This window comes from Danio rerio, chromosome 4, assembly GCF_052040795.2.
Source record: "Danio rerio strain M-AB ecotype USA chromosome 4, GRCz13ab, whole genome shotgun sequence".
In the NCBI taxonomy this organism is placed as follows: Eukaryota; Metazoa; Chordata; class Actinopteri; order Cypriniformes; family Danionidae; genus Danio; species Danio rerio.
In genome coordinates, this window is record NC_141024.2 from 75,280,693 (window position 1) to 75,303,635 (window position 22,943).

At 40.1% G+C, this 22,943-nt stretch overlaps 1 protein-coding gene across 1 annotated transcript in view; it reads left to right on the plus strand.

Moving 5' to 3' along the window:
- Positions 1-22,943, plus strand: part of si:ch73-389k6.1 — a 33,470-nt gene that overhangs the window by 9,532 nt on the left and 995 nt on the right. Inside the window, exons 8-19 of the mRNA XM_088650880.1 lie at positions 4,011-4,043; positions 4,284-4,316; positions 7,444-7,841; positions 8,066-8,204; positions 9,874-10,102; positions 10,256-10,529; positions 14,320-14,497; positions 15,389-15,465; positions 17,869-18,049; positions 18,418-18,666; positions 19,245-19,416; positions 21,761-21,888. Of these exons, the coding sequence (XP_088507006.1) occupies positions 4,011-4,043; positions 4,284-4,316; positions 7,444-7,841; positions 8,066-8,204; positions 9,874-10,102; positions 10,256-10,529; positions 14,320-14,497; positions 15,389-15,465; positions 17,869-18,049; positions 18,418-18,666; positions 19,245-19,416; positions 21,761-21,888 (2,091 nt within the window). The remainder of the gene's footprint in view (positions 1-4,010; positions 4,044-4,283; positions 4,317-7,443; positions 7,842-8,065; positions 8,205-9,873; positions 10,103-10,255; positions 10,530-14,319; positions 14,498-15,388; positions 15,466-17,868; positions 18,050-18,417; positions 18,667-19,244; positions 19,417-21,760; positions 21,889-22,943) is intronic.

The following is a 22,943-nucleotide window of genomic DNA, read 5'->3' on the forward strand; positions in this document are numbered from 1 at the left end:
TTGGGCAGTAGCGTCGCTACAAGTAGTGACACTACTAGCTTAGCTACATTTCTCAGTAGCGTGGCTGTAGCGTCGCTACTTTCTAAATCAATTAGCTTTTCGGTAGCGAAGCCATTTTATTAGTCAAGTAGCGCAGTAGCGTCCACAAAGCTACATTTACCAATCGCGGATCAATAAGCGATGGCACCGACATTCACAGAGCTGTGAGGCCGGTGTTTGGCTGATGAAAGTAAATCCATATGATAGCGAGCATGATGATTTCTTCTTCTTCCTGTTTTACGGTGGTTGACAACAAACTTTTTGGTGCGTTACTGCCACCTAGGGTTGTAACAATATACCGGTATGACGGTTTACCACGATTTGAACGTGCACGATTATCATACCATGAACAATTGCATATCAACGGTTTTAACCCTTAAAGACCGAGACAGCCGCCCGCGGCTAAAAATAAGTATTGCTCTTAAATGTTTAATAACTTTTGATCCGCTGAACCGATTCATACAATTCAAAGATTGGCATAAAGAAGAGAATCTCAGCTTTCCAGTGATGTATCACATACCATTCAGACTTTTAGAGGCTCCGGAATCAGTGCGGTTACGTCATCAACATTTGACAACGCTGATTTGACAAAGAAACGCTCGTCACTGTGTCTCCGGACAAACCAGACATGATACATTGATGCATTGTCCCTCCTCCATGCCCAGATTGGTTCAAACTCGCTATATCACAACCAATAAGCATAGGTTTCGCTTTTGTTTGTGGACCAACATGAGCTTTTTGAACAACACGGAATGAGAGATAGGCATACATTTATGCGCGGCTAAATAAAACGCAAAAAAAAAAGTTTTGCATGAAATAATTCTCATACTAAGTACTTTTGCATGCACAGCAGCACAGAAACATGACAAAACAGTGACACAGCAAAGACGAACTGCTGCTCTTGCTGTTTTCAAAAGACGCAAATGAAGATGCAGCTGTTTGTCTGCATTGCATACAACCACATCCAAATCCATGCTGGCACATAGAACCTAAGGATGTTCCATATTGAATCTAGTTTCGTTATGTAACTATTTATAGTATAGTAAATATTTATATCTATTTTTTACTGAGGATTTGCACCATGTTTATTTGGACTTTGACACATTATTTATTATTTTCTTATTTTTATTTGTTAATTGTAAGTGGTGTTGTTTATAGTAACTAAAAATATATTATTTGGAAAAAGTCAAATTTGCTTCACTGTTCTATTATTTTGTAACATTTGTAACATACCGTATACGGCGAAACCGTCAAACCGTGGTATTGTTTTAGACGATTATCATACCGTGAAAAATTCATACCGTTACAACCCTACTGCCACCTCTGGTCGGTGACGTCGCCAACCAAATTAGGCTAATTCGAGACACTTGCTTGATGGAAAGAGGAGGTTAGGACGAGGAGTTATTTCTGAACTGAAGTAGGATTTCTGTGACCATACCACGAGAAGTACATGTTAAGATGCTATAACTTAATTTCTGATGCTGTGCTCAAAAATTACTTATAGTAAATGCTTCTATAAATTACTGCATTATGTAGTGTAATTTATTAATAAAGATATATATGTATATATGTGTATATATATATAATATATATGTGTATGTATATATACAATATATATGTTAATATATATATATATATATATATATTATATATTATATATATATATATATATATATATATATATATATATATATATATATATATATATATATATATATATATATATATATATATATATATATATATATATATATATATATTATATATATATATATATATATATATATATATATATATATATATTATATATATATATATATATATATATATATATATATATATATATATATATATATTATATATATATATATATATATATATATATATATGTAAATATATATTATATATATATATATATATATATATTATATATATATATATATATAATATATATATATATATATTATATTATATATATATATATATATATATATATATATATATATATATATATATATATATATATATATATATATATATATATATATATATATATATATATATATATATATATATATATATATATATATATATATATATATATATATATATATATATATATATATATATATATAACAGTCCGCTTTGTGCAGCATCTGTTTCTTGACTATTACGCCAGAATGAGAGTATGGTTCCTAGTAATATTGGCCTAGACAATAGGGTTTTTCATTCACTGTTTCATTGACCACATATATGCGCCTCTACTAAATGGACATGATTTCAGTCTTTAAATCATTCTCCGATCGATCGGCGATTATATTTAATGACTCCATCGGAATCTACCAATCAGTGGTGCTTTTCCCAAAACCATCATTAGTCAACTCGGGTCGCAAGTTTCGTCATTACAAACGTAGTTCATTGATTTGCCATGAGCTGTAGTTAGAGACAGTTCCTGGCTGTGTTCTATTCCCACTTATCCCCCCTATGCCCTATTCATTTAGAACATCCTAACATTTAAACTTGGAATGATTAAAAATAAAAAAGCATTAAGCTCATCTCTCTTAAGTATAATTTGCTGAATTTACAGTTCAGTTTTAGCAATCTTCATGTTTACATTTGTGTTCCCTTCGCAGTGCCCTTTGGAAACATTGATGTCATTTTGAACACAGCCTCATAGCGAAAGCTATAGGTTACCTATTATTTAAATTCGTAATTTATGTTATTAAAACAAAAAAACACAGCATATGTTAATGCTTTTAATTTATAGTGAGTTATTTATTAAGTATCTGTACTGTATATGACATGGACCTGCTGGTTAGAACATTTCTGCAGTGGTTTGCTTGTGTCAAATTGTATAAGTAGACTTAAAAAAAAAACTACAAATAAATAAACAATATCCTACTTAATAATCATAATAATAATCATTAATATTATTATTAAAATATATATTTTTAATTTTCGGATAAATATAAATGTAATTTCTTAATAAATCGCCTCATTATTTATATTATTTATATATGATATTAGAATACGTGTTATCTTTTGTTAGTGATTTTATATTTTAGAGTAGGATATGTAATATTCTCAATAGTATTTGTAAAAAAAACACACAGGCCCTTCATCTGCCATTTACATATATTTCAACACTTGTCTCTACATCGTTCTTTTCACAATCGATGCATCCTACTATGATAGCTCAGCCACGAGTTACGTCGTTGTTTGGGAAACGCACCCCTGGGCGATCTCATGAACCGGGTACAGGTGTTTAAGAGTTTACAAGCAGAGGAAGACACAAAGGTGCTCCCGTATATCACACATGGCCTACCACAGCCACAGCACATGAGGGGGTAAATGATGTGTGGATACGTGAATGATCGATTCGCTCGCATTGAAGCAGCTTAAATTGTATTTTCCGCCAGTTTTATTACACGATGTTCATGCAAAAGACTCTAGCTTTAAATAGGAAAATGATCAAAACTCTTTCTGGGAGAATTTTGAACAAAATGCTAACAGTCGAATCCTGTTCAGTTCATGATGCTAAGCTAAAAGTGACTCTGTCAGAACAAGAAATCGGCTGAACGTATTAATAAATGGTTCTAGTCAACTGTTTAACTGTAGAAGACTTGTAAAATGAGCCCTTTTCATAAAAAAGTGGAGACTTACACTTTAGCTTTAACAGAAAACATGTTCATTTCGTTTGTTCTGTCATGACAACTCTCTGAGAGATTTAGTACGGTAATGAATATGTAAATGGCGATGTTGAAGTGTTTGGTCTTGGTGGAGTAAATCTGCTACGCTGCTGCTGCTGCAAACGTAATGTTTGTGTAAATGTCTGGCCGCTACACTGTTGTACAGTCTTCTTCCGTCATCATCCTATTATCAGCTAACATTCAGACCTATAAATACACTTTTGACATTGGTGAATGCATTCAGAATCCAAGCCTTCATGAGTTTCCCTCTGTGTTGAACAGGTTTAACTCAGCCAGTTCTGCAGCCAGTGATTGGTGAGTACATGCTAGATAGATGTTCAGTTTTTGGTCACTTTAACACTTCTCTCTGTTGCTCAGTAAAGTCTTTAAGAGATTTTTTGCTTTAAATTTCTGTTGCTCTACATATTTACTTTCATTCTTCACACATTAGCACACTTCCCTGAACTCCAAAGTGTTTATTATAGTGTGGAGTGTCTCAGAGATCTCTTCATTTCATCTCGAGTGCTTGATGAGTTTCTGTCTTCTGTTGAACAGGTTCAGGTCAGCCAGTTCTGCAGCAAATGATGGGTGAGTACATGATGGATGTTCAGTTTTGGGTGAACTGTCACTTTAGGATTTCTCTCTGTTGCTCAAAAACACCAACAATGCTCCAACAGCAGTCAAACACACTTGAAGAAGCTAGTCAAGCTCTTCAAGATCGCTATTTCATTAGGGTGTGTTTCATTAGGATTAGAGCTAAACTCTGCTGGACAGTAAGTCTGATTACTCCTGGATCGCTCTCTGATTTCTGAAAACTGTTTAATTACATTTGGATGCACAAATCCAGCGCTGTATACAAATTTAGTTAACTTACGTGAACTAAAGTGTCAGATACACTGCATTATATTTAGTTTATAGGGAACTTAAGATGAGATGCCATAAGATGGCATAAGATGAGAATCTTTAAATACAGTTAAAGTCAAAGTCACTTGCTCTCCTATTTAATTTAAATTCCTTTAAAAATGTTTCAAAGTCAGCTGCTCTGTCTATGAGCTGATATATGAGCAATCCACTGATGGATCCACTGATTTACTGATTTGCTTTAAAGTGGAAGTGAAGAAGTCAGTCAAGTTTACATTATTTTGTAAATTGATTTACACTTTAATAAAACATATTAAAACAAACTGGATAAATGTAAGCATTTGCAGAGAAGGGCATGTTTCCCAGTAGTTTTTAGAGTATCTGACATCACAGGGTTGGTTCCGTTCCCTCAGCTGAACAGATGGTTTAAACCCTGGTTTAAGTACGCGCTGTACAAAAGTTAGAGGGAAATGGACGTTTTAAAATTCCAGAACCGAACTCGATACTTTAGACCAGTGGTTCTCAAACTGTGGTACGTGTACCACTAGTGGTACGCGGGCTTACTTCTAGTGGTACGCGGAGGAATCACTGAGTAGTGAATTTAATTTGTACAATAACACCAATGTGACTAGCATTGGCTGTTCTATAAAGCCTACGATCAAAGCACTGTGCATAAAATGTTTACTTTAGTGCATCGCATCATCAGCTGCTAAAAAATCAATTCAGTTGGCTCAAAACTAGAGAAAGACGTGCGTGGTGCTTGCAGACCTATGCAGTGGTGTCAAACCCTCGGGACACAGACTGTCACCGCTCTATCAATTACCAGGTCCAGGTCGCACAAAAAAATCATTAACTATTTCCGTTTTATTTATAATCTGAGTCTGTACGATCGTTTATAAAGAAAAAAAAACTTTTATTTTGAAAATTGACTGTATTCTCTTTTTACATCTCGGTCACTCGAGTGCCAAAGTTCAACCCACAGGCTAGCAGAATGAGTACTGTAGCACGCACGACACGCTTGTGTATTCCAGGTGAAAACATCCTAACTTTTCAGAATGCCGCACCGCGAGTCACGTGACAAGAACCGACTGATTAGCTTCATATTTTGCATGGAATATAACTTCGTTGAATGAATCTGACTCTGCCTCGTTTTCGAACTGTGCAGTGCTGTCGCTGCTTAATTAGGCCAACTACGCTACTTCATTTCTATGCCGGTAATTATGGTAATACTTGGAGAGACAGTTTTTTTCTGTGGTGGTACTTGGTGAAAATAGTGTGACAACCACTGCTTTAGACGACACTAGTGTGTATTACGTATGCATGATAAATTTAACACACACACATGTATCTTGTGTACAAAAAAATGTTTATTGTAAATGTGATTAATCGTGATTAGTTTCCTGCACAGCACTAATAATAAATAATGGAGTGTTTGGGGGGGATTGGTCAGTCAGCTGGTGGATTTACGCCATAGATATATAAACTAGATATTGCATAGGGACCCTGAGCATGCGTCAATAGCGCCGCCACATTGGTACAGTGCTCCCAGGACAAATGTCATTCAACCGCACTAGCCAAGACAGTGTTATTACGTGAAGATGCGGGACTTTAGCGCTGTCTACGGGTGTAGTAACGAGCAAACAAAGAAAACAAAGCACAAAGGCAGAACATTTCATAGGTAATATTCAGTTTTTTTCTGTTTTTGTATGTTCTGAACTTTTGTGCTAATCAGGTAACGTTATTGATGAACAGTCACTTACTGCATTCACCATAAGGCAAAGCAGCTCCAACTCACACTAAACACTCGGCTTATGCTAGTTTTGTTGAATAAAATCAGCAAACAATGCAAAAGAAATATGACAACGAGATGCTGCGCTGCCAGAAACTGGTATAATTGTCGATTAGTGAACGAGTTGTTCATAACGGAGATTCATTCACAAACGAATCGCTCTCTCCGTCAGTATGAGAAGTGAAAGCAGGAGAGGAGCTGTGTTTCAGGACATGAGTAGATCAAATTTAACAGGGAGGGTGAATAGTACATTTCTGTACACACAAACACAAGCTTTCTGTCAGGAATGCCCGTGCGGTCACTGATCCATCAATGTAGAAAAGTGATGTCAAATTATAATTTTCGTAATTAGAAAAAAAATTACACACTAACATCCAGGAAAACTCCCGATCATAGATATATGTGTATATGTGTATGTCTCTGGCTTTGGATGGCCACAGTCCTCCACTGTACCTTAGTCCTGCATTCATTTCAAAGAAACTCTACCCTGTAGCAAGATGGCGGCGCTATTGACGCATTTCGTCCAATAGACAACAATAGGCCAGGCGACATCTAATGTATATATCTATGGGTGGAAACAAGAACAGCAGAAATGTGAGACCTGAATAAGCATACACAGCGCCCTCTAGTGGATTCACAAAAACTGCAGAAAACGTGCCTCCTGGGAGTATTTGCAGCTCTCCAGAAATGTATATAGTGGTACGTTTTTAAAATAATCCTGGGTTGAGACTTTCAGAAAAGAAAAATAATAGTGTGAGACTGATAACGGCAGCCAGAAGAGAGAATAACGTCAAATCAACTGTCCTGCTCCCATACACACTGCATTACAAACACTTCACACAAGCGGTGATATGTCTAATGTAATTTGATGCAAAGATGATGTAATACATACATGAATGCACACAAATGTTCATGTCTTTTATTAAACAATCAGTATAATCAAAACTTAAGACGCTGATCAGTCTTAGAAGAAGGGTCTACTGTGTTTTGAAGTTCCCACAACATCAGTGCTTATTATCCTGATATACTGACTGTGTCTAACGCCGGCGCTGATCTTACTGTCAGGATCTGCCATCGTTTTGAGCCAGCCGCTGCAGTTGGTCCAGCAGGTCCCGCAGAACCAAGCGGCCAGGAGTGCTGTGATGATCGTGCGGCAGCCGGACAGGGCGCCTCAGAAAGGGGTGGACCACGGCTATAAATGCTTCGTCCCGGACTGCACTAGTGACATCAGCACTCTACACACGCTCCCCGCAGACAAGAGCAGTCAGGAGGTCTGGCTGAAGTTCATCTACGACCGCATCCCTGCGCACGTCAACTCCAAGGTGATGATCTGCTCGGCTCATTTCACTCCTGACTGCTTCACCAACCAGGGCATGTTTCAGGCCGGATTCGCCTCTCGGCTGATCCTCAAAAAGGGAGCAGTTCCCACCATACCCGCCCCAAAGATGCTCACTCCGAAGGCGGTGAGTAGCCACTTCTACTAGCTTCGCTGTAATGTGTTTGTGGTCTTCTGGAGCTGAAGATCAGGAAAGTGTAGGTTGTGGCATAATAAAAGCTCTGCTGAATTTGTGCAGCGCTGCAATCGTCTCTCATAAGCAACTGCTTCAGTGTTCTCCTCTCGTTTCTCTTCACATCTTTACTCTGCTAAGAAGTGTTGAATACACTAATGGACACGCTTGTGTTTCAGAGTACATCACAGCCCAAGAAACCAGCAACAACGATTCCACGTTTCTTAGACAAGTTCTGCCAGACTGATGCTCCTGCGTTCTCGAACAAGGGAACGCAGCTGGGTGTGAGAGCACTGAGCTCCAAGGTTCGCAGCAAAGGTAATGACCCTCATCATTAATAAGCATCAGCTGCGTATTAGTATAATTCAGCCTTAAAACCGTACAAGATTTACATATGAACACTGCTGGGTAATGTGTCAGATGCGAGAAGATGTGTGTAGGTCTTACTGTTTGGTCTTACACTATTTGAGCTGTTGACAGTCTTACACAGTTGAAGTCAGAATTATTCGCCCCGCTTTGAATTTCTTTTTAATATTTCCCAAATGATGTTGAACAGATTGAGGAAATGTTCACTGTATGTCTGATAATATTTGTTATCCTGGAGAAAGTCTGATTTGTTTTATTTCGGCTAGAGTAAAAGCAGTTTTTAATTTTTTTAACAACATTTTAAGGTCAGAATTATTAGCTGTATTTGTTTTGGATAGTCTACAGAGCAAACCATCATTATACAATGACTTGCCTAATTACCCTAACCTGCCTAGTTAACCTAGTGAAGCCTTTAAATGTCACTTTAAGCTGTATAGAAGTGTCTTGAAGAATATCTAGTCTAATATTATTTACTGTCATCATGACAAAGAGAAAATAAATCAGTGATTAGAGATGAGTTATTAACACTGTTATGATTAGAAATTAGTGTAAAAAATTTCTCCGATAAACAGAAATTGGGGGAAAAATAAGCAGGGGGTAAATATTTCTGACTTTATCTATATGTTGCCCCACGCTGCTATAAACACTGAGGACACATGTATTTCACTAAAAACTGAAAATTGGTTGTTTTTGCGTTATTTCAAGCAAATTCGTTCTTCCGGTTTGAAAAGAAATCTTGAAGCTGCGTCACAGCGATGAGATCCTTGTGTAAATTCCAGAGACAGGCTGTACCAGTGAGTACAACATGATGTCTTTGAGCTTTCAGTATTAATCAACCAAAATTCTTTTTCCTCCGATTCCTTGGCTAGGTCCGATTCAAACGCATGTCACTTTCCGTCATGAATTTTTTCGCTCTATTTTAAATTTTTCGAAAAACTAATTTGATCGAACTCCTCCTAGGCCGTTTCTCCGATTTTCACCAAAATTTAATCACATGATCTACAGACCATGCCAACCAAAAGTTATGGAATTCAAGTTGATTAGACCAACCGTTTTCGTTTAACTTGCGATCAAATTTAACGTAGAACTAGCGAAAATGGACTTGAGGCGATATCTCCGTAACGCATTCACCGATTCCCACCAAACCTGGTATGTGTTATGACAACTAGGGTGTGAGGTTATTTGTGGAGTTTCGGCGCACTGCCCCTTAGTGGCCCGGAGATACAAAAAAACTTGCTTTTTTGGTTTATAACGTCTCAACCTTTGGTCCGAAACTCATAAAACTGCTCTCATTACATCCGGCAGAGCATGTCGAGTCGAATGATGTCTGAGTTCCAACTCTGCTCCAACTCACTTAACTGAAGGTTTCAAACAAGCCTGAAGGACTGAATAGGTTTGATCAGGTGTGTTTAATCAGGGTTGGAATTGAACAGTGCAGAGCTGCGGCCTTCCAGGAACTGAGTTGACACCTGTATATCTAATAGTGAATTGGGGAATTTTCAGTTTTGTCTCTTATTTCATAGTAAGAATAAGAATATGGTGTGTGCCCAGTTATAGTGATCCTGTACAGGTCACCATTATTACCCTTACTAATTCAGTCTTATTGTCTTCTCCCTGTCAGCCGTGCAGGCGTCAGTGCCGTCTAAGAGTATTGGTACCATCACCACTGAAATGTGGCCCTCGCCACCCAAAAGAGCCCGCGTTGAGTACGAGGAGGAGGACGAGGAGGAGATGGAGGAGGATTTCCCTGAAGAGTCTGATCCTAAAGACTCGGACTATGATCCTGCAGAGTCTGAAACAGCCGAATCACCGGATTCACCCGATTCAGCTGATTCAGAAATACCGGCTGCGTAAGTATCACTACATCAATGGGACATCCCAGACTTTACATCACAGGGGAATAATAGGTCACCTTAAATACAAAAATAAACTTCCGTTGTACATATTGCATGGCATGTTTTCAGTTTCAGGGCATGAGGTTATTTCTGTGTGTTTTCCTGCAGAGCCCCAGAAGTGCCGGCCCACAAGGATGCCAAGTTCGTGGTGTTCGAGCAGTGCCTCCTCAGCCTCTTCGAGAGGTGTCCTGTCTGCAGCAGGGCCTGTAAGGTCCGGCCAACCCGTATGGGGACATACATCTCCGTGAACCAGCTGTGCCCCAACTGCGAGTTCAGCAGGCAGTGGAGCAGCCAGCCTCTGATCGCCAGCACTCCTGTGGGAAACCTCCAGCTGTCGGCCGCCATTTACTTCAGCGGACTCTCCTACATCAGGATACAGAGGGTACATCCATTATCACACACTAAATCACACACATGCTGGAGATGCCAAGGTTATTTGCTTTACCAGACAAAAACTAAGACTAAAATCATTGATAGTTTAGGCTGGTGTCGTCTGGATAATTGTTATGCGATCAGATATAGCATTACTCGCTGATGAGAGAGACGCCAGGGATTTGGCTTTACAGAATCCCTCATAGAAAGATCAGCCTGAAGGGAGAAATTGATGGGTTTGTGCCGAATGTGAGCATCATTAACTAAGGCCGCGATTCATCAGCAGATCGCTCGTATGTTAGCTTATAGACAAACCAGCTGATCGACGTGGCTTTAACACACTCCAGGTTATACTCAGTAAACAGCGGTGAGTTCGGTGAACTGATGACCGTCACGGCCAATCACAGTCATTTCTGTTGAGCACTGGTGAACACAACAGCAAATCAGCGCTGTTTCAGAACGAGCTCAAATGTTATCAGGAAATGGACGCTTTTAAAACTTCAGTATCTATTTGTACTGAATTCCAGTATGGTGACGACATTAATATGAATACAGCTTCACCAGATGTCTTCAAATCTCTATTTGGTAATAAAGTCATTTCTCCGAGTCTAACAGTATTCAAGTACAGAAACTGAATGATCAAAATAAAAGTGATTCATTGAAATTAATCGTAGTTAAGGTCATAATGGTACAATTTCTTATACCTGAATGCTTTTAAAATCATTATACAATCACAGGCATTTAAAACACTGCGATACAAACTCAGCATTGCATATCCTGCGATGTATTACGAATGATCACATTGCGATATCAATGCTGAAGCCACATATCCTGCAGCGCTAGTGCTTATAATGCATCATAAGTTTTGCTTACAAATTAGGGTTGGGTTGATAGACGATGCTATTGTCCATCACTGATGGCTGATCATAATGCTAAGCCGGCATCGCAATCCTCCGCCAAGCCCGGGGCGCAGTAGAAACCCGCTCACGAAAACATTTACACTACACTAACATTTACTCTTTAGTTTTAAAATGGACTTTCTGAATGAAATGATCCACAGCTACACTGGCGTTTCACCTAGCATTTGTGAACAGCCCTCAGTCCACACTTGACGGCTGACTATACACACAAACACTCTGTCATGCGCTGCAGTGTCTGAGCTCCAGCAGTCATCAAGGATGGCGTCTCACTACAGTTGTTAAAGGTGATATTTAATTAATCTCGTCTCTAACGACTCTTCGCTCTCTTGAATCTATCAGGTAACAGAATCAGTACACTGCTTCAGTCCTTCACTTTCACACTTGTACTCAGTTAATTTAGAGTAAACCTCAGATGCTGTTGGTTGGTTGCTGTTAGTTGTGCACCTTTTTACCAACCAAATTTGTGGAGGCTATTATAGCGACACAGATCACTCTGCCTGTTCATGCCGAATCCTGCTGGATAACCAATTGACTGGTGGTCATTTGTGTGTAGCTTATTTTCATTTCAATCAATCAATCAATCAATCAATCAAGCCTTTATTTGTCACTACACTTTCGTATAGCGAAATTGGACCCCCCAGACCATACACAAAACATCACAAACAACTTTTCAGGGGAGACAGATCTTAGGAGGTAGCATTTAGAAACGAAGAAAGATACATTTGGACAGTTAGGCTAAAAAACACCCCCTCAGCTTGCCCTTGATTAGGACAAAGTGAGAAAAGGGAGAAAAAAGCCCTATCTTTGCATAAGCACACCGGCAAGACACAACATAGACAGAGGGGATGGGAACAGGGGTAATGGAAAACAGTCCGTTGAGTGCGGGCAGCCAACTGGCCCAGCAGCCATTTCCGGCGCAAGTCACAGCCCGCCCACGCCCCACGTGGGTAAAAGCACACGAAGGCGTTTGGATGGGGATCGGTGGTGAATGTTTATCTGTAGATATGTTTGTGTGTGTGTGAGCCTGCAGAGTCCCGCAGGTGTCCTTGACAGGGGCAGGAATTTCAGTGCGTCCGCTTATCTTGCTTATCCCAGGGAGTTGTTTACTTCCAGCCGAGGCCGTCTGGCAGGAGTAAGAGGAGAGCCGAAAAAAAAGACAGTAAGATACTTCCACTTTAGGTCAATATCTGCCAATTTCACAGATATTTAATGTCCATCACTTGTCTCCCGATCTGGCCAAAATTTGTTGCAGAGCCGCTAGCTTCACCTCGATGGTTTCCAGTTTGCGGTCAAGGACCTTAGTCTGATTCGCGACCCTACCCATCAGTGTTTCAATCAAGCCGGCCAGCCTAGTGGGGTTTTGAGCTGCGCTGACCGCTTTTATCAGTTTCCGATATCCCAGGGCCCCGCATAAGCCCATCAGCAGAAACCCTGTTATCAAAGTTCCGAATAGGTAGATATCTTCAATATCCTCCAGAGACAGAGCAGCTAGACAGAGGACTCTCCACTTCTCCCACCCGTCCATCACATATCCAGCTGCGAGCGTCCCCGCAGGACAGCTGGGTTCCCCGGAGCCCAGCGATCTCGTTGAGAAGTTGGTGTCAATTGCATTCAGAGACCAGTTGATCAAATCCATAATTCCTTTTTCGTTTGGAAAGCAGGACAAGGAGAGCCTCAGAGATAGAATAAGACAAGACAAGAGGTGCTAGCAAGGAGAGATATGGGACGGAGTGGGAAGAAGAGCGACCGCCTTCGCCGAGAGCCAAAGAAGAAGAATTTATTGATGATTTGGTTATGGGTAAATCAAAGACCATATGGGTCAGGTAGTTGAAACGATACGCTACAAAAAATTAATCCGTTATGAATTAATTATTTATAAATAATGAATACACCTCCGCCTACGACGACGATGTTATCGCCCATCTTGATGTTTCACATTAGACATTGTACGGTCACTCAACCCTATTTCGAATTTCAATCTCTGCTTTTGAGTCTGCCTTAGGAGTTTTATTAAATAAATCAGAAGTATTTTAGGCCCTGTTTACACTAGTGCTTTTTAGTTTTAAAACAGCGTTTTAGATCAAAAACGATCCGCGTCCACACTAGTGTTTCACCTAGCGTCTCTGAGCATCTCCGTCCACACTACGCCACCAAAAACGTATATCACGTGACCATTCGCGCACTCTGGGCATGCGCGTTCTAGTATAAACAGCATGTGTCTCGCTCGGCATTCGGTTATTGTTAGTCAACAAACGCCGGTTGAACATTAAACGCGATGGCAAAGAAAGCAAGAGAGGTGTTTTTGTGGACAGACGACGAGGTCGAGTTGTTACTAAACGTAACAAAAGAATAACTGCACAATGCCGCCTAAAACAGACAATAGTGCAAACAACGCTCCCATTTCTGTGTCCATGTTGTTGTTTACAGTGAAGGCTGGTCTGCTGTCTCCCGGTAGCGTTAACGCCATGTGTTATAGTCATGTGATAGGGGCTTGACGAAGGATACGCAATGACACAAAAGCCCTAATCAGGTAGTGAATCTCAGCTGCTCCGCAGCAGCGCTTCAGAATGAAAACAGCCTCTCCAGCGTTTCCAAAACGCTCCGTTTTCTTCGCTCGAAAACTCCGGCGTAGTGTGGACGGATGGCATAACCGTAGCAAAACGTATGCGTTTTCAAACTAAAACACATTAGTGTAAACGGGGCCTCAGACTCTTCTCTTCTGCATTCTTCATTGGTGTTGGCGTCTTTTCTTTGCTAGTGAAAATTATAAATTGGTTTGTCATAAAGGAGCTCTTTTTACAACTCTAACTGAAAGATAGACACGATGACTGATTTATTATTGTTGTTATTATTGTTATTATTATTATTGTTGTGTTAAAGATGTTCAAGGGCATGAACCTGAAGATGAACCTCTATAGCACTTTCCGAAGACATGCCAAGATGTTCCTTGAACCCACCATCATCCACAAGTGGAACCAGGACCAGAACGCCCTTCTGCAGAAGATGAGCCGGGGCCACGAGGTCGTTCTGGCGGGGAAAATGAGAGCTGATTCAGCAGGTGACCATTATTATTTATTTATTCTAGTATTATTATGTAAATTGTTTTTAATTATGCGTGATTAATCTCATCCAAAATAAAAGTCTGTTTTGACATAATGTGTGTATGTCTTAGGGCTGCACACTATACCGTTTAAGCATCAACAGTTGTATCTGCAACAGTCACATCAGCAGGATTGGATTATTAATTAACGAGTCAAAGATAAAAATATAGACATTTATAAGTGTTTATTTAATGATGAGCATGTTTTACATTTGGAAGTTTATTTAAATACCGCTAGACTCCGCAGAAAACCATACAGCGCTGTTTATTTCACTTTTATCTTCGACCTGTCCTATGCATTTATTTATTTGGCATCTCTTTACTCTCCTAAATGTCTATTACTGACATCTTAAATGTCTGTTTATTTTCAGAGAGGTGACGATTGACCGTGAGCTGGTTGAAAATCGATTCAAATATGTGATGATTCAATTCGGTAGAAATTTCGAATGAATGGCGATGCATGTTCTGAACAGAGGGGGCGCTGTGTTTACAGGCTGAAGGCTGATTTATACTTCTGCATCAAGTGCACGCATATGCTTAGGCGCAGCTTTCGCATGGTCGCATAGCCCTTGCCGTGGCGGACGGCGAGGTTCATTACTATCCTTAAACAGTTCATTACTATCTTTACCTGTTTAGTAAGATCAAATATCCTGACAGCAACACAGATACATCTCCCAATCAGTTTCAAGCACTTTACCTGAAATCTGAGCACTTTATAGATTAGATTAAAAGCTTCTCCAGCACCCCTGTGAACCCTTAAATATACAGATGATGTCATTTACCTTAGTCTTCTTCATTTTAAAATGACTAGTAACTTGTGTTTGTTTGTGTGTTTGGGGGTGATTGCAGGAAAAACGTTGACGTACGGGAGCTACAGCATGGTGGACTTGCAGACCAAACTCGTGGTAGACGTTCAGCTGGTGCAGGTATCTGGAAACATGTGGACTTGCTGGCTTATTTATGACCTGATTCTTGTTATGATAAATAGCTAAAGTCTTTATTATGGTTATCAGGGGACTTAAAAACTCTTAATGTCTTGAATTTCAAAATCTAACCTGTGGCAGGTCTTAAATACTTGTAAACAGGTAAACATTTTCCTTTGTTGATGTAAAGCAGGGGTCACCAATCTCGGTCCTGGAGAGTCGGTGTTCTGCATAGTTTAGCTCCAATTTCCCTTAACACACCTGCCTGGAGCTTGATTAGCTGGTTCGGGTGTGTTTAATTGGGGTTGAGACTAAATAAAAGGACACCGGCCCTCCAGGAACAAGTTTGGATACCGCTGATGTAAAGCAACCAACAATTCATCTAAAAAAAAAATGTTTAACAAAAGTCAAATTGAACTTTATTTACCGATATAGTCTAATTCTCTTCCTTACATCTTTACAATAACAGTTGATTACAAGTTCTCCATGTATATATGCATGAATGTATGTTGTGAAACAATTCATTGTAGTTTTTAAAACTTAAAATTATAAGTCTTAATATTTCATTTCATTTTCTTGTCAGCTTAGTCCCTTTATTAATCCGGGGTCGCCACAGCAGAATGAACCGCCAACTTATCCAGCAAGTTTTTACGCAGCGGATGCCCTTCCAGCCGCAACCCATCTCAGGGAAACATCCACACACATTCATACACTACGGACAATTTAGCCTACCCAATTCACCTGTACTGCATGTCTTTGGACTGTGGGGGAAACCGGAGCACCCGGAGGAAACCCACGCAAAGGCAGGGAGAACATGCAAACTCCACACAGAAACGCCAACTGAACCGAGGATCGAACCTGCGACCTTCTTGCTGTGAGGCAAACGTGCTACCCACTGCGCCACTGCGTCGCCAAGTCTTAATATATAATACTTATTATAAGTATTTAAAACTACTTTTTTTAATATATACAGTTGAGGTCAGGATTATTCGCCCCTTTAAAAATGTTTTGTTCTTTTTCCAAATATTTTTCACAGTATTTCCTGTAATATTTGTTCTGCAGGAAAAAGTCTTACGTGTTTTATTTTGGCTAGAATAAAAGCAGTTTTTAATGAAGCACATAATATTAGACTAGATATTCTTTAAGACACTAGTATTCAGCCTAAAGGTACATTTAACAGCTTAACCGAGTTAATTAGGGCAGTGGTTCTCAAAGTGGGGGTCAGGACCTCTTGGGGGAGGGGGGGGATTGAAGGGGTGTCGTTTGGTGATTTCCAAAAATCAGCATTTTATCAAACTATTAAAAATACCATAATTTATCCATAACCTACTGGAAAACAAAATAGTAGTTCATATTATATATTGATATAATGATATTACATTGTTTACATGTTAACAATAAACATTAAAAAACAACATGCAGCTAAAAAGCCATCAGCCTTTCAAAATTTTATGGCACCAGGTTAAACTTTCTGACTCCTTTTCGGCATTAAAAATAAATACAGACCACAACTGAACATGGAGGATGGTCTCTGAGTGGCGTTCTCTAAAAATAAACGATGAATAAACTTGGGCCTATTGGTGTGTGCATCGTTGTGTGTAAGATGTATATGTTTATAAACACTTTAGAGCAGTGTTTTTCAACTGGTGGGTCCCGACCCAAAAGTGGGTCGCAGGAACATTTTCAGTGGGTTGTGGTGTTTGGTCAAAAAAACATCAAAAGTTTAATTGTTAACTTATTTTGCTTATATTGGACTTTTATTTTGAAATGCGTGCGACAACCGTACCGTTTAACATGTGAATTTTGTACATTTTCACTACTTGTGTATGATAACAAATAAATACAAATGAATTCTAATTGCTAAAATTATATTATAGTTCCTAAAAATTTGGGTCGTGGCTTGATAACCATGTAAAAACGTGGGTCCCATGGCCAAACCAGTTAAGAACCATTGCTTTAGAGGATATTGTGGGTCAAGAGTCACTAATATTGTTATTATGGGGGGTCGCAGGCTAAAAACATTTCAGAACTCCTGAATTAGGGTAAAGTTAGGGTAATTAGGCAGGTCATTGTATAACAGAGACAATCCAACACTAATATTGCTTAAAGGGAAATAATAATATTGACTTAAAGTGGGTTTAAAACTATTACAATTCTAGCCCAAATAACACAAATAAGACTTTCTCCAGAAGAACAAATATTAGAGGAAATACTGTGAACATTTCCTCAATCTGTTCAACATCATTTGGGTAAACACCTGACGATGATAACATGTGGACTAATAAAGTTACCTTACCTCAGAAGAGACGACTTCTTATCACTCAAGCTTCATAAATGATAATAATAGTAACTGATAATAGTTGATGAAATAATAGTAATATAAAATGTTGATGTGTTTGTCCCCAGAGTGCTGAGTGTGAGGGGAAGGATCAGATGCAGACGGAGGGTCTGCGCAGGAGTCTGGAGCGGCTGCAGGAGAGCGGAGTCAAGCTGTCCTGCCTCGTCACCGACACAAACACTCCGGTTCAAACCCTCCTGAAGGAGCGCAACATCAGACACTATTATGACGTACGGCACGTCGCAAAAGGTAAAGCCTACATCAGAAAAAATAACATTTCACATAGTCATGGTGGTTAGCATTACAGCAAGAAGGTTGCTGGTTCGAGTCCTGGCTAGGTCAGTTCATGTTTGCATGTTCTCCCCGTGTTGGCGTGGGTTTCCTCCGGGTGCTCCGGTTCCCCCCACAGTCCAAACACATGCACTATAGGGGAATTAATTAACTAAATTGTCCATTGTGTATGAGTGTTTCCCAGTAGTGGGTTGCAGCTGAAAGTAAAACATATGCTGGAATAGTTGGCGGTTCAACTGAATGAAAATATAAATAGATTCTCCTGAAGGAGCATACTCCAACACTCTGTTTCAGTCTGTGTTTCACCTGTGACCGTCTTTGATCAGGACTGTCCAAGAAGATGGAGGACGTGTCCAAAGAGAAGGGCTGCGGTCTGGTGAAGAAGTGGAACAAGACCATCTGCGGTCACCTGCACTATTCCGCCACCACATCCGAGTCTGGACAGGAGAAGATCTCCAAGTGGAGGTCCATCATCAACCACCTGCAGGACGTCCACACACACGACGACCCCATCTTCCCTCAGTGCCACCATTCACAGCGCCTCACCAAAGACAGCAGCAGGTGGTTTCAGCCAGGTGTGTGTGAACTCGGTGTATAGTATTAAGGATAAGTTCATCTGCAGCCTTAGTTTTGACACCTAGTGTGTTTAACCCTGTCAAGCGCTCTCGGAGCAGTTCACCGTGTATATGTGAACAAACCAAGTGATCTCAGACGCCCTAAACCAGGGGTGTCAAACTCAATTGCTGGAGGGGCGAAGCCCTGCACAGTTTAGTTCCAACCCTGCTCCAACACACTTACCTGTAGCTTTCAAACAAGCCTGAAGGACTCAATTAGTTTGATCAGGTGTGTTTAATTAGGGTTGGAACGAAACTGTGCAGAGCTGCGGCCCTCCAGGAACTGAGTTTGACACCTGTCTCCTAAACGGACCCAAAATGGAACTGTACTCAGGCCACATTGGAAGGTGGTCTGATTACGGTTTGTAACTAAGAGATTTGGAAACAAAGAGATCCCTGTCCGTTTTGCCTTTGGTTTGGCTAATCATAATCAAGTAATCGTGTAATCTGTGATAACCGGCTGGATGTGCTTTATCCCTGGCGAAACATCCCAGCATTCATGTGTTGTGTATCAGTGACGTTACACTGATTCCCCCCAGGTTCGAGGCCGCTGTGCAGGCTGGAGAAGGTGCTGATGAACCAGAGAGTGCTGTCAGATGTGGAGATGCTGAGTCCTCACCCACAGACCTCCACTCTGCAGTCTTTCAACAGACTCGTCTCTCAGTTCGCTCCCGAAGACATCAACTTCCCCTTCATTGGAATGCTCTGCAGGTACGCACGGTCTCAACACCACATGAGCTTTATTGTAAATTTGAGAACCCAGGCTAGGAGACCCGTTGCAAGCAGAATTCTTTGAGACGTGTTGGTTGTTCTGGAGTCGAACAGCATCTTCTAGAAGTCCACATGACTCTGCAAGAGTCTCTTAGAGTCTAAGGGTGCTTTCACACCTGTGAATCGATTCAGTTGTTCTGAAACGGGGATTACAGCTGTTACAGCGTTGCTCTTGGTGCGGTTCGCTTTCACACGACAAAGTTTATAAACGGACCAAAAGAGCTACAACAAGTCACGTGTGAGTAAACTCTCCTCACATTTGGTCAGAGTTTCACGGTTTATTCTGCAGAGTCCTCTCAGCTGTCAGGGGTGGTGGTGGTTTGGTGGTGTTGGACAGGATGCGCACAATGTGTCTGAAGAGCGAGGAGGGATAGGGTGGGGAGGGGAGACAAGGGTGAATGACTGATTTGAGGACCGGGAGGGAGACGTCAATTTCCGGGAGATTATCACTTGTTTACAGGCATCCGGAAGTCTCTATGCATTTGCGGGAGACTCCCGGAGCTTCCGGTAGACTTGGGATGTCTGGAATGCCCTACTCATAATTCTCTCTTCATATAGCCGTATGCCTGTACATATGCATAAAGCACTGTGATATAGCCGGGTTTGGATCGTATCGCTTTCTCACTACAATCGATCCGCTCCAGAGTTCTTTTCAATCGAGTCGAGACCACCTCATTCAGGCGATCTCAGAGCGACTGTTTTAGCACGGATCCGAGCACGATTGGTGGATTCACAAATGCCAAACAAACCGCGCTAACTGATCAAACGAGACAGGTTCCGGAACAAAAGTGTAGGTGTGAAAGCACCCTAACACGAGTCTACTTTGGACAGTTGCCATGTGTATATGTTTTAGGAGGGGCAGTGTTAACGAAGTAGATAGGTGAAAGGACCTGTCCAGCCACTGACCAGACAAGTCTATCAACAAAAGAGTTTCTTTGGCTTTGATGGATCCACAGAGATGAAGGGACAGTTGTTGAGACCCACAGTTGTCCCTGTACCCAAAGACTTCTTAGTTATGTACGTTCTTGATAATTTGGAACTATATTTTTTAACAACATGTGCTTCATAACACTTCAAAACCTTTACGAGTCTTTTGATTTGAATCGGTGGTTTCAGAGCTCTTTTCAAATTGGCAGGGTCACTTGAATTCAGTAAACGAGGCTCTCCTCTAGGGGGCGATCTGAGTAACACCATAAAATCTACATCAGTTATGCGGGTTCTCTCAGAGCGCCCCCCAGTGGTGAATCACTGCACCGGTTTCATCATTTTCACCTGATCTCAAGGCAATTTTATGACTTTTTAGATGTTTAAATGACACATTTATGTAATGAAAATGGTTATTAATAGTTGATAGACCCTTTTTGGCCTGTTTAGCAGAGTTCACCATAGAACAACCAATATATACAGCTGAAGTCAGAATTATTCGCCCCCCTGTTTATTGTTTCCCCAATTTCTGTTTAACAGAGAGCAGATTTCTTCAACACATTTCTAATCATAATAGTGTTAATAACTCATCTCTAATAACTGATTTATTTTCTCTTTGCCATGATGACAGCACATAATATTAGACTAGATATTCTTCAAGACACTTCTATACAGCTTAAAGTGACATTTAAAGGCTTCACTAGGGTAACTAGGCAGGTTAGGGTAATTAGGCAAGTTATTGTATAATGATGGTTTGTTCTGTAGACTGTAAAAAAACAAAATTAGCTTAAAGGGGCTAATAATGTTGACCTTAAAATGGTGTTTAAAAAATTAAAAACTGCTTTTATTCTTGCCGAAATAAAACAAATAAGACTTTCTCCAGGAGAAAAAATATTATCAGACATACAGTGAACATTTCCTGAATCTGTTCAACATCATTTGGGAAATATTTAAAAAATAAATTCAATGGGGGACGAATAATTCTGACTTCAACTGTAAGCCTAAAACATTTAGTTGCTTTAATTACTATGTACTGTTTAGTAAGCATTTAGGACAATGAACTTATTATTAACATGTTTATTTTCAGTAATCTGCATGTAATTATATCTGTAATCTAAAGCAATAAATAATGCAAACATAGTAAAAAGAAAATGTCAAATAGATAATAAATTATTAACATGTTATGAATTAAATGACAATAATATAAATGTCTAATGATGATTTGATTATGAAGAAACACACGCAGGGAGCCACAATGATCTTTAAATCTTGGGTTTAAATGTTGGGTTCTTCAATCCTTTTGGTGTTGAGAACAAACACTGACAATCATCAATGTTGTATGGTTTGTGTTGTGCTGTAGGTTGTACCTGGCAGCCATGCAGTTCAACGAGTGCAGAAGTGCAGTGGAGAAGACCACCGGCAGAGCCAAACATACACACCCGCCGCCCTCTGCACACGACGAATCCGCAAACACAGAGGAAACATTCAGTAGGAGTTTACAAACACCCATATATTAGTTTTAAACAATACTTACAAACTTGTGAAGAAATCCTACATATAAGTACTATATTTATAATGATTTACAGTAAATACTGTTGTGCTGTTGAACCAAACTATAGTAAAAATATTATAGCCAACTACAACACTTCATTTGCAGCACACTGTATTATTAACAATAGTGAACTGATAAACAGTAATACTGTAGCAAACTTTAGATTTTACTACAGTAAACCCTGCCGTATTGTAGTATAATAAACCCTATAGTTGTAGAAAACTACAGCACTGAGTCATTTGTTTATATTAATATAGTTGTTGTTACCGTAGCAACTCTAGTATCATCACAACAGCTCTCTATTACTGTAGTTGTCATGTTACCATAGCAACTGTAGAATCACCACAACAGATCTCAAATACTGTAGAGGTCATGTTACTATAGTAACTAGAATCTCCACAACAGATCTCAATTGTTGAGTTGTCATGTTTCCATAGCAACTGTAGAATTCAACCCCACTCGGGTTAACTCCCGAACACTCGCCCTCTCTCAGCGGCGAGGGCATCTGGACAACGCGTCCCTCCTTCTCCCGGGCTTCGGCACCACTGTAATAAAGTTCACGGCCCTTTGGCCGCCGGGAAGAAGGAGGCGGAGAACCGACGCAGGTTTAAAATGATTTATTAATAACTAAACCAAAACAAATGGACTGAAAAGCAAAAGTAAAATATGTCCGGGCCCGGTCCTCTCTCGGCTTCCTCTGCCATCGTTCTTCCTTTTATTGTCCAGAGCTCCTTCCGTGGGATCCGAGGCAGGTGCGCACCGCAGGTGTATCCACTTACGCGGTGGCCTCACTCCATTCCCACAGCTCTCGGCCACGCCACCTCGCCACAGTTACCATAGTAACTGTAGAATCTCCACAACAGGGCTCAATTGTTGAGTTGTCATGTTTCGAATAGCAACTGTTGAATCACCACAACAGATCCCAATTGCTGTAGTTGTCATGTTACCATAGTAACTGTAGAATCGCAGCAACAGATCTCAGTTGCTGTAG